Source organism: Chroicocephalus ridibundus, chromosome 14 (assembly GCF_963924245.1).
Source record: "Chroicocephalus ridibundus chromosome 14, bChrRid1.1, whole genome shotgun sequence".
NCBI lineage: Eukaryota > Metazoa > Chordata > Aves > Charadriiformes > Laridae > Chroicocephalus > Chroicocephalus ridibundus.
The window spans coordinates 4,027,146-4,039,394 of NC_086297.1; the positions used below are offsets into that span (position 1 = coordinate 4,027,146).

A 12,249-nucleotide genomic window follows, 5' to 3' on the forward strand; every position below is an offset into this window, starting at 1 on the left:
GTTTTAGTTGCCCCTGACTCTGTCCCTCTGCTTCACAGCGCTCACCTTCCACTTGACAATATGCTGCCAATATAATTAAGAGGTAATCAAGAGATAATCAAAGCACGGGCAACAAATGCTTCCCACATGCTCAATAAAGAGCCATGCTGGAGACAAAATGTTTACGCAGAGCTGATGAGGGAGATATTTATTCCTGGTTGAGGCAGAGGCAAAGTCAATTAGTGCAAATATAAAGATAATTTTACTTCAAGCAAAGAATGAAAATTTCTGACTTCCAGGTGTCTTGGAGGAATGGGCAATAACACCCACAGAAATTCTCCAAACATTAGAAAATGCCAATACATACTGCCTTTGAGAGAAGTGTTACTACACAGGAGAAAAATGGTCGGGAGATCAGAGACATCTAGTCTTATTTTGGCTGCCTCTAAGAGGATGCTGCGTAGTCATTACACTGCAGAGGCACAGAGCGAAGATGCTGAGCTCCTCGGAGTCATTTTAGGTAAGAAGCACCAACACTGCTATAAAAATGTCCAAATCAGCTCAGCAAGGTCAAATCTCAAAGGTTTTAAGTGTTATCACAAAGAACCAACAAAAATTTTATGAGATTTTAGTAGATTAAAACAAAACCTCTTTTTACGCTTCTAAAAACAGGCCATGAGAAATCAACGCAGCCAACGTCACTCAATCCTTCAAAAGAGTAACCACCAACAGAAAGTCTTGACACCACCACTCATCGCAACCTAGAGCTGCGGATCCGCCTCTCCCGTGAGACTCTGATCACCTCAAACACTTCCAATGGTTCTCCGGCCTTCCCATGCTGCTGGCGAGGCTTTAGGTTGCAGACGAGTTGCCACAGAGGTAACTCACCGCGTTGGCAAAACAGACGATGGCATTGAACAGGCGTGACAATCATCAGAAGATTCAAAACAAGCCACAAACGAATGGTAAAGGACTAACGCCAGGGAGCATGTGAGGAGAAACAGAAGGGGAAAAACACTTGTTACAGTCACGGTGAAAATAATGGCTGGTGGTGGGGAGGAGGAGCAGTGATTGACTGTTCTAATATGCCAAAGGGAAGCAGAAAGGTGGGCACTTGCAGATATGCTCGCAGAACTAATATTCCACTTCAGCACACAAACAAGAGATAAATTAGGGAGCAGCAGGGGAACAAGGATGGGCGGCGTTGCATCCTAGAAGTGATTTATGAAAGCCAACCCAAGAGATCACCACCTGTCTTCCTTCTTGGCGGAGACTGCCGTTTGCTAGGTGCTTTGGAAGATTTGTTTCACCACACTGGGTACAAAAAGAGCCGGGCAATACCTCAGCATCGCTCCTGCCTCCTCCCTCACTGTGCTCTTCCAATGGCCCCGCAGCCCTCGCTGCGAGAAGACGACACTATGATGCATCCACTTGGCAATGCCCTACTGAAATACCACAGGGCTTCAACTTCACTGCGTTATGTTACCAAAGAATGCGTTAATGAAGGTATTTATACTGTCCTAATCGCTGTGTGTACAAAAATTTGATAGAGCACTTGCACAAGAAGAGACAACATCTCCCCTTTGTACACCCCAGCTAAGTTAGAAGCTCTCATACACTTCAGGTAAGGTTTTCTACATACTCCTGTTATGTCTCCCCAAAAAGGGCAATAAAAACAAGCAATCCCACACAGCGACTGATGTGACCAAGTCCAAAGGATTTCCATTGTACACCGCCCATGAGGAGATGGCCATTTCTATGTGGTCCAAAGCCGGGCTGGATGAGGCAGAAACTCGAGAGAACCTGGAAAGAAGCACCGCAGGAGGGGAAGCTCGAGTTCCCCACCAGTGGCACCACCAGCCCTCAAACCACAAGTTCAGAAGATTTTCTCATGCAATGAGCCCCACAGCATGGCCATATTTACCCTTACACTTGCTCGGGACCTGGCAACTTCCATAGCACCGCATCTCGAAAAAGGCAAAAGCTTTTAGAACGCTCCATGCTCCGCCGGGAGCAATCTCATTAAAGGACGGGGTCAAATTCACAGACTTCCATCTGCGTCAGGATGGGGGACTCCTTAGGTTCAACTACGGCGAAAACATACGTAGTCTCAGGCATCTCCCAGATATATATATTTTGGAATATTAAATCCTCTGCTTAGTTGGAAGATTGACTCTGTTAAAAAACAGGCAAGACAGTGCTTTTGTTTATCCGCCGCAGGGAGAGCAGCGCAGCATCCCAAGGGAACCAGTCTGCCCACAGCGCCTGCACCTCTGCCTGCGCCCACCAACCAGCCCAAGGACGTACCCTCCACGCAAGCTGCAAGCCACCGTCTGGGGAAAGGACACTGCCTTTCAGCGTACTGGGAAACTAAAAATGAAAAGGCATTGCTCCTCCATAATTCCACAATAAAAATTAAACAGGGAAAGAGCTCCCTTGCATTCCATCATTAGCTCTCTTCTCCCATGAAAGAAATACCCATCTTTATATTTTAGTTTCAATTTTTCTTAGCCCTTCAGCACAAAGTCCCTACTCACATGCCCCCCAGACTCCATCTGTGTCCCCCCCTCAGTCCGATACCAGTTTCGTTACAGTAGGACTGTTTAAACTTTTAATAATTTAACGTGAACTCATCCAACTGCCTTCGCTCCGCTTCCCAGAGGTGCTGCAAAGTTTGGACTTTTAAGCAAAGAAGAGAAGGGCAGGAGTTCCAGCTTTGCTCAATGACTGTTTTATTAGGCAAATCCACCAAATGTTCGGTAACGGAAGCCCACGGTAATATTTTAACAGCAGAAATTAGACATGGTTACCGAGATGTGCGTTAGCCTTTCTGCACCCACGTGTACCACATCAGCTGGCACATCAGGAAAGCGGATTTTCTTACACACAAATTTTCTGGGCTGAGTCAATGTCTAATGCTTCTAATTCTCACGTCACGGTTTTTATAACGTATTTTTGATGTCCCTTTAACATTCTCTCTTCTTCTGGGAACAGTTTCTATTATATTGCACCTCTCAGATGTTAGTGGAAATGAGTATTTGGTGCCGGGGCAGTCATGCCGAGGAGCAACCACGGAGAAGCTGAAGCCATCTGCAGTCTTGGGGCTCGGGCACCGGGGTAGCTGCTTGTTTTGAATGCTATTTCTGGGACTGTTAAATATTTCAAATACGTTGGACAAGATTTTTCACGTTTGTTTCTTCTGCAAGTACAATTCACCCACATACCGCGTTTGATTGAATTTTCCGATTTCAGCCTGAATTCACCTGCTTCACAGTGACACCGTGAACTCCCTAAGCCTGCTTTAGGGGAGACAGCTGGGGAGCTGCTCAGACTTGGCTATTTTTAACAAATACTTATTGCTATGAATATTTGTTACGACGATGAAATCCTCCTTTCTCCGACCAATGCATTCCCTGGCTCTAGCCACAACTTAGAGCACATGCTTTGCTATTTTTGTCTTACATTTCTCCCCATTAAACTATTTGTAGTCTGTTAATGGGTTGAGACTAACACATAGACACACACCGAAATCTGGTGAAATCAGCGGTGTAATCTGAATTAATCCGATCCTTCAAATGTCAAACAGTTCCAAATGCCCTTTCAAACAGTCACTTTCTTCTCGCCGAGATTAGTCTTTCTGGGGAGCTAAATGAGAGCCAGTTCTCTGAGAAAAGGGCGAGCAGACCCGCATCCGTCCTGCAGCGCTCCCGCAGCCTCCAGCTCCCCTCGCACCTGGAACTGGGTTGCTCTTATTATGGGTTTCTTTTCAGCTAGAATGTCAAGCTTATTTTCTTTGCAGTATCTTATGACTTTCTTTCCACTAGAATTTCATGGTCGGTGTATAGACTATTGCAATATTTCTATTATGGACAAATCATAGCTCTTCCAAAGCATAATTACGGTACTTCGTTTTTAATATATGACCTATGTTAGGAACTATTTCCAAACACATTATTAGGTCTTTTCAAAGGCCGTGAATATAACTTGCTGCCAACAGCAGTAATGTATAAACCATAATCCATCACAAGAGAGATCAAGATGCTGACAGAGCATCGCCCCCCCTATTCTTACTGCACAACGGCTCTCGGAGTTGCATAGCACAGCCAGTCAATCAATATATATTAATATTAATACTTGTATTATAGTAGTGCCTGCAGCAGCCAAGAACCTACAGTGCGAGGTGCCGTACAAATAGAAACAAACGGCCCGTGCCCGGAAGGGTTTGTGCCTAAGCGGGAAAAACAGAGAAAGCCAAGAAAAGACAGACAGACAGGAAGGAATGAGCATGTCAGAGCCTACCAAGCAGGGCACGGTCACAGAGACCAGCTCTCCCGATTCCGAAATAGGCTGCCCTTCTTGGGGAAATAAAAAGATTGACAGATTGTGGGTCATATTTTCCTTCAAGAAATAAGCTTTCGTTATTCCTCAATTGTTCAGGTAAAAAGGATAATTAACAGAACAAGGAGCAGCGGTCTCCCAAATGCACTGACTAGAACAACAATTTAATAGGTCAAAATTTTAAAATTGTTTTCAAAAGGACTAAAGCAAAAGGAAGAGAAGCTCCTCTCTCCGACAACCTCGGTGCTTCCATTACATCCACGCCAGCTCCTCAAACCACGAGACATTTGGGTGTGGGTTAGGGAGAATTATCAAATGAGCAGAGACAAAGGTGAGCAAAAGAGATAAAGAGGAAATGGTTCAGATTTAATGTCTGAGAAGGGGCAGCAGTAATTCCGCACAAGGTAAACCAATGTTCACGTCCCGCATGAGGAGCATTTGGCAGTGCCCGCCCGTCCCCCCGGCTCCCATGGGGCTGGCCGAGCTCCGGCCCCAGCCACAGGGCGGGGGGGGGGCAGGACCCCCATGCTCCGGCTCCGGAGCTCCTCCTGCCCTCTCCCCTCCCGCCGCCTCCCAGCCGCTCCCAGTAAGGAGCCGCGAGGCTGGTGCGGAGCAGCAGGAGCGCGAGTCCACGGCTGCTGCGATGAGGAGGGAGATCGGGGCAACGCACGCCAAGCTGCGCAGAGATGGTGGGAACATCGCTACAGCCAGCGAAACACTGACATTTCCTTACGCCTTTTCTGCAAAAGATGGTGCAAAAAGGTACTAACACCCAACAGTAGTTTGCTTCTCCAGTCAGCCTTCTGCTGGGATATGAATTACGTCTGTATGTACATCCCATTTTCAGTCACTTTCCCAGCAGAACGGCTTGTGTCCGTACGAGCAAAGAAACACGGGAATCTTGTGTTACCGTTGCGAATGGAGGAGCAAAGCCCAGAAGCCAGATGAGCATCCAGAGGGCAATGGAAGAGAGGAGAATATATGCAAATATGCAGTGGAGAAGCTAAAACATCGCACCATGACTTAGGCTGCAAACAGCAAACCAGACCCTGAGTCAGGAACACACACCCGCCGCGCACGGGATCCCAGGGAAAGGGAGGAGGTGCTAAACCAACCCAAATAAACAGCCCCAAAAGCACAGGAGAGGGGAGGAGGAGGAGGAGAACAAGGGCTGTGAAAGTCCCCTGAAGTCAGACCCTTGAGGAGCAGGGGCTGATACACGCCAGGGTCACTGCTTGCAGTCATTAAGCATTTATAACACCGGAGGAGGGAGCCCTGGAGGGTGTTCTTGCCCCCCGCTTGCAGATCAAACCATTGCTGACGACGCGTCAGCCTGGACTCGCTCCCCAAAACACCATCCGACGTGCCGGGCATGAGAAATCGGGGAAAGAAAACAGCAATCGGCAAAAACCTGCTGCACCACCCACCACCTAACAATGCAGATGGAGATTCAACGTGATCATCAAATCACATTGTCTGAAGTTTCCGTTCTTTTCCACACTCCGTTGGCCAACTCTCCTGCCCTCCAGTCACATTACCTAGTTTATCTAAACAGTAAAATGGGTTTGGAGGTTTCGGATCAGGGATCCATTAGAAAATTCTTGAATGAAAGGTGATAAGTACGCGCAGATGATTATTTTTGGAAAATATTTAAGCGAGCCCTAAATTAGTTTCTAAATCTGTCCTTACTAAAAAGTTCATAATAATCAACTGAGCCACCTCTGACAAAAGTGGAATTTTCCCCTTTGCTAGATTTGCTTCAAAGCGCACATTTTTTGGAGGACACTGAATAAAGCGTGTCAGGGGATTCTCTGCTCCCTTGCTGTCTACTTCGCTAGTGTTTAGGATTCACAAGGAATTTTCTTAAGGAATTTCTTCTTCCGGTAAATCCCCAAAAGCAGCACCAACGCCATTATCCTGTGGCGTGGTCTGAGGGGCTTTGCAGAGGTATTTGCAGCACCGTTGTGCACCAGGAGAATTACGGCACAAGCAAAGAACAGAACGCGTTTCTGGAATCCATCATGCTGCCACGCGGGTCTGTGAGAGCCACAGAACGGGACCCAGGTCTCCCGAGCTTCATTCCTGTGGTTCAGCTCGAGGATGGCGACACCGACTCCAAGTCAAGTCACACTCCCATAGGAAACCACAAATAGAGGCTTTTAATAGGCGGGCAATAAGAATGAATTAAATTCCCATAAGGAACTGGAAATGGAGGTTTTCAATATGCTGGCAATAAGCAAGCTAGAAATAAGAAATTTACTGTTTTAATTTCAAAGTTTCTGTAAAAACGTGCTCTGCCGTACTGCAACTGGAGACGCACAGTTCTACGGCTCAAGCTCTGCCACATCAAGTGGCAACATCAGCTGCGAGACGCCGTGGGAGCCCTGGCGGTTTTTCTGCTCTTCACTTACAGACGTCCCCGTCCCTCGCGTGACGCCCTGATGAAACAACTCACTGGATTTACAAATGACCGAAGCAATTTTCCTCAAAAGCTGCTGATCCAACACTTAAGAACACTGCTTGGTGCATTGAGCGAGGCTGCCCAGTTCCACCCCTCTTCCTCCCTGCTTTTCCATAACCAAAGAAATTCCATGTTCCCTCGACGGCCGCTGGCGCCCGCAGCCTCCCAGGGAGAGCAGGCCATGCCAGCCCAGCTCACCGACGCTGCTACCGGGTTCACGCTGATTAGCCTCACGTCATACCTCCTCTACACTTATCCTCCTCCACTATTTTACGGAGGAAACTTATCAAAAGGAGTTTGAAAAAGCAGGCAAATTAAGCCCACAGCTCCCTTCACCTGCCATGTCCTCAGCCCTCCCGCAAGCGGCCCGGCCATCGTTTTCTCCCACAGGAACTACCTTAGTTTGACTGTACCCGTTTGTACTTGGCCAGATTTTGTACTGTTCTATTCCTAATCATACTGAATAAAAAAAATGAAAGCAAGCACTTTTGTTATTACTGTAGTTATTATTATTTTTATTCTTATTATTCATGGGACATTTGTTTGATGGTCAAAACCACATTTAAGAGCTTTTCGATAACTGTGCCACGTCCATTTCCATTAATCATCTTAAAAGCAACAGTACAAGTGGATGAACTCTGCTGCAAAAAATTTCTTCTATTTCAACAACGCAAGTGAAGAATTTTCCCCTCAGGCCCTCAGCTCTCCCCTCCCTCCACAATCCCAGGTGAGCAGCTTTACTTTGTGAAAATGAAGGTACCACACGCCCAATTTCTTTTCCATCGGGAGTGAAAGAAGAACCGAAGCTTCTGTATTACAGAATTACATTATAGTTACGTACGCACAGAGAAGCAATACATTTGGAGATGGGTATTACGCTGCCACATGCTGTTTCATTTTTGATCCACCGACTTAATCAGTAAAGCGCTGGGTAGATTTAAGCACTAACAATCTTTCTTGACCGAAGTGCCTGAAATCTCCTCAGGGCACCCGCCCCCGGGCTCTGACTTACCACATGGCGTGCATGTAGGTGGGAGGCAGGCGGGGGCTGCTGACGGGGGTGCAGTTGTAAGATCTCATAATTCTTTCTGCCAAGAGAAAGTTCCGAAATAAACTGGCCACGAGCAGGTCTTGCCTGAAGAGCTTCTGGAAAAGGTCTGCGAGAGATCGCACGAATTACTAGATGCATATCTTTGCAACTTCAGTACCGTAGGTAATATGCAAAAATCATTTAAAACATAAAGCCACATTAACAGTTTATTCCAATAACAAGGAATCTACAACAGTTTTGCAGTGACATGATATGACAACCATTTAAAGGAAATCCCGCCTTCTGAGTTCCCTTAAAGCATCACTGTTACTCTCCATTTTACATTAACAGAATTAAGTGCTTTCTACCTCAGGTTCTTTTTTGCCTTTTCTGGATAAAATTCCCCTGTTGGTGTTTCACTTAAACTCAGCCTAAGTTTTTGGAAACGGCTGAGGCAGGAAAGGACCTCTGAGTACTCTTTCATCAAGAGCTACACACCTGTTAACTGGCGGTTTGATGTGCTTATGAGAAGCCAACATGAATCCTAAAAGACAGCAGATGTGCCAGCTTCTACAGAGGCAAAGAAAAATTTATGCTGTACCGAGCATCGGAAAGAGGACAGTTGGAAAACTGCTTACAAATTTGGCCACCCGTGCTCCAGAAGTAGGAATTCACAGCGGAGCAGGGGTGGAGAAACGGGATGAAGTTACTCCTGGGAAACACAGGCTGCCTTACCAGCAAAGAGGAAAAAACCCCTTTATTTATGATACTAACAAAGGCTGGAAGAAAACAGATTGCCCTTTACAAATACAGTAAGAAAGAAAATTATTCAAGCTAAAGCAATCATGTTGGCACTAGAAACAAACCTGTCTGGTTTCTAATCATCAGGTTGCTGAAATGCTTCTGGTAGAAACGAGGGAACGTAAAAAATTTAACTAGCCTTAAGATCCAGGCTGATCTGCTCTTTCTGTATCAGGCTTTAATTTTCTCCTTATTTCAGCACCTCATTTATCTTATTCTTCATCCTTCTACTTCGAATAAGCAACGCTCGCTTCTGGTGGAAACTTGATTCTCCTGCCCAAGTCTTACCTCTAGGCAAGACGTTCCATGCAATGGTGTCTGTGATAGCGGTGAAGATCCAATTCAGCTCTCCCAGGGGAGTTCTCCGGTCATTCAGTCTTCCCGGAATCCTACAAGCGGGAAGAAAAAAACAAGTCGGCTTCCTATTAATTAATTTTTTTTTAGATACACAGGCCCAAGCCTAAGCCTCTATCAAGGCTCACAGAAGACAGCATTTCCAGAACTTTAATTCTTAACCAAGAATTTATGTGGCTAGACAAACTTTCCTTATCCAAAATCTATTACATATGAATTTGCTCGTAACATGAATTGCTAGATAAAGGACGATAAAGAAGGAATTGTTTATAGATAACTGAGCTAAGGGAAGAACATTTGGGGAGGTGTCACAGAGACGATGTTGATTTCTGAGCGATGCAACGGAAACGACTTTTTCTTCCAAAGTGCCACCCTGCTTCATTTTATCCATTACTCACTTCTTGCTGAAATATTTAATAATAAATAAAATTTATATTACAAACTGTATGCTCATGATCCACAACGTCCCTGTGTGAGAACTTTCGAGCGATGATATTCCAGAAAAAACCCAATTATTTTTTAAACAGTCAAAAAGCTCAGAAGAGTTAGAAAACACGGTCCTTTTGTTAAAAATTGTCTGGCAGTAACGGACGGACGTCACAGCTCCCTCCCTGTCGCTGCAAACTGCTGCCGGTTCACCAAGAAATGGCCCCCAGCAAGACTCAGCGAATGGTTCCAGCCAGACTGTCTTGAAGTCAAAACCTTCACCCCGGGGACGTCCCACCCCCTGCCCCCGGGAACGCGGCTTCAGCCCTAAGGATCCCAGAACCTGCCAGCAACACACAGCGGGAGCCCAGCTGCCGCCTGGGAAGGTACCGAAAATGCCCAGGAGCCCGATTGCTGATTTTATTAAATATTTTAAAGTGGAAAAAAGTGGCGCTAATCAATAGCAGGCACGGCAGCTTTCCAGGTAGCCATCAACCCTCATCCCTGCTCACGCCCAGCGAATGCAGGGGAAGTGAGCAAAGAGTCTGTTGGGTTTTTTTAAAGGTTATATTTTAGATTGGAGAAAGTAACTCAAATCATGCAAAAAGCTGAGATATTCATACAGACATCCCCTTCCTCAAATAAAGCAAAAGCAAAGGGCCAGCTAGTGATTCTACTGGGAAAATCCAGCTGCCTGTTACACGAGCGTTTCATAAATAAATGCTTTTAAGTGCAGTCGCTTAAAGGCAGCGGGTTACTGTGGCGCACACAGGCAGTGGGGGACCGCAGTAACATTCAGGTTTGTCACAGGGAAGGCCTCTCTGTGCCTACGCCTGTGTATTTTGGCTACCAGACGACTTGCATTTAATAGAAGATTCTAAGAACACCGAGTTGTTAACCTGCCTTTGAAAATCCCCGCCAGCGGCACAGAGCCCTGAAGTTCTGCAGCAGTACACCCGCTATGTTTTCAACAGGGATACCTATAGATAAAAGGGGCTCTCTGCTGTAAAACCTCCCCGTGCATGAAGACTCATCAAGAAGTAAAAATCAAAAACCCAACCTCCTGCAAGAAAGCCCAGTTTCCCCAGGAAAGCACTGGGCACCGGGGATGGGGACGGAGAGGCGAGGGAGCACGGAGCCGTCTCGCGGCGTGTCCTCTACAAGGGAGCCAGCAGCGGACAGAGGTGGTTTTGCCTTGTATCACTGAGACTGACACTGGAAAGTTTTGCCTAGTGTTCACGTTTTGGCATTCGCTTAAGCCGCTTAGGACATACAAACTAATACAAACTATAGAAGATGCAGAAAAAAACTTTAAAAAAAAAAAAAAAGTGAATGATGTCATACAGTGAGAGATTTAAGGTCATTCTATCTACGCTACCAAGGAACAACTTGAACACTGTGGATAAACACCTACAAGAGAGAAAAAACTGGGTGCCAACAAATACTTTACACAAGTGGAGAAAGGAGGGAGAGCACTTGACCACTGAAAGAAAGGGAAGCAATTCAATCTTCAGCCTTCAGAGGTTCAAGGCACACGCGCTTCAGAGGAACAGTTTTCACCCTTCTGAGGAGCAACCTGGTAAAATTCTGCAGCCTGAGACACACAGAAGGTCAGAGCAGAGAAACTAACGGGCTCCTCTGGGCTTAATGTTTCTTATTCTAAGCATCAATACAGCAGAGGCAGCAGCCTGCCCGAAACACAGTTGGTGACGGGGGAACAGCAACGTCCCACCACGCATCCTGCTGTTGCCGGGCCCAGGACCTTGGCTGAGCCGGGACCTTGCTTTTGTAGACTGAAAAAAGTCACTCAAATTTATTTTGTCCAGGAACTGAATGAGGATCTCATACTGCATTTGTTCATCTGTAATAAGGTATAAGACTGGAGTGACCAAATGCCACCCTACTGCGACTCCGGCCCAACACACGCACAACGCCACTTAAAGGAGCGCGTGCAGCTGTAAGCTGCTCTTCAACGTCTCCCAGCTTCTGTCTCCGTCCTGACCAGCTTTCCGAAATATGCTTTCTAATGATTATTTGCTTCTCACAAAAGCAAAAACAAGAAAAAGAAGAAGAAAACAAACTCAAAACCCCAACCAACCAACAAGCCCAGACCAACAGAGCGTCCTGGGCTGTCCTACCCCTGCTCCGAGGCTCCGGCACAGCCCGGCACTCTCCAGCTCAGCTCTCCTCCCCTTGAGCAAAGCACCGGAGAGAGGATGGGGAAGCTTCAGAAACACGCACCTGCCCGGTAAGACATCCCACGGATTTAATCCAAACGCACCTTAGTTCCCTTCTGTAACGAGTTTTCAAATATTAAAAGCATCAAGACAAACTACATGAAGCAAGAGCTTTCTCTATGGCAACTTCTTCCTCTGATGGGTACAGCAGCATTACTGCCAGGCTGGTTCAGATGCAGCATATTCCCCCGTAGAAAGACAGTTTCTAAAACAGCTAGAAATTAGCATCTTATAAAAAATTCCTGCCTGTCTTGATATCAGAGGAAAAATATACATCTCTGAAACTGTTTGTTAAGGATCCCCCAGAGCAAGCAGAGGGAACACAAGGCCACACCACCGCTCTGGTGAGGATCGCACGTAAATATTTGCATTGCAGAACACCCTCTGCAGCAAAATAGCAGCGTTTCCTAAGTCAGAAATTTATTAATTAGAAACCAAAGTGATCCTTGCTGAGATTCCCCAACAAGCCAAACACTGAGCTTAAACCAATCGATGGCCACTTTCAAGCCAGTTTTCAGTGGAAACTGAAATAGGGTGTTTCACGGCAGAGCCTGAATCTTTACACCAGACGGAGAGTTCTGCGCACAGTTCATACTAAATTCCCTTTATTAAATGCAGATTGT

The 12,249-nt window shown here is 46.2% G+C and overlaps 1 protein-coding gene across 4 annotated transcripts in view; it reads right to left on the reverse strand.

Annotated features, from left to right (window-relative positions):
• The window catches only part of RPTOR (regulatory associated protein of MTOR complex 1), a 157,001-nt gene that overhangs the window by 71,612 nt on the left and 73,140 nt on the right, over positions 1 to 12,249 (reverse strand). For all 4 annotated transcript variants that reach the window (XM_063351672.1, XM_063351671.1, XM_063351674.1 and 1 more), the window contains exons 8-9: positions 8,898 to 8,998; positions 7,791 to 7,935 (exon numbers count right to left, since the gene is read on the reverse strand). In XM_063351672.1, coding sequence (XP_063207742.1) covers positions 7,791 to 7,935; positions 8,898 to 8,998 — 246 coding nt within the window. The remainder of the gene's footprint in view (positions 1 to 7,790; positions 7,936 to 8,897; positions 8,999 to 12,249) is intronic.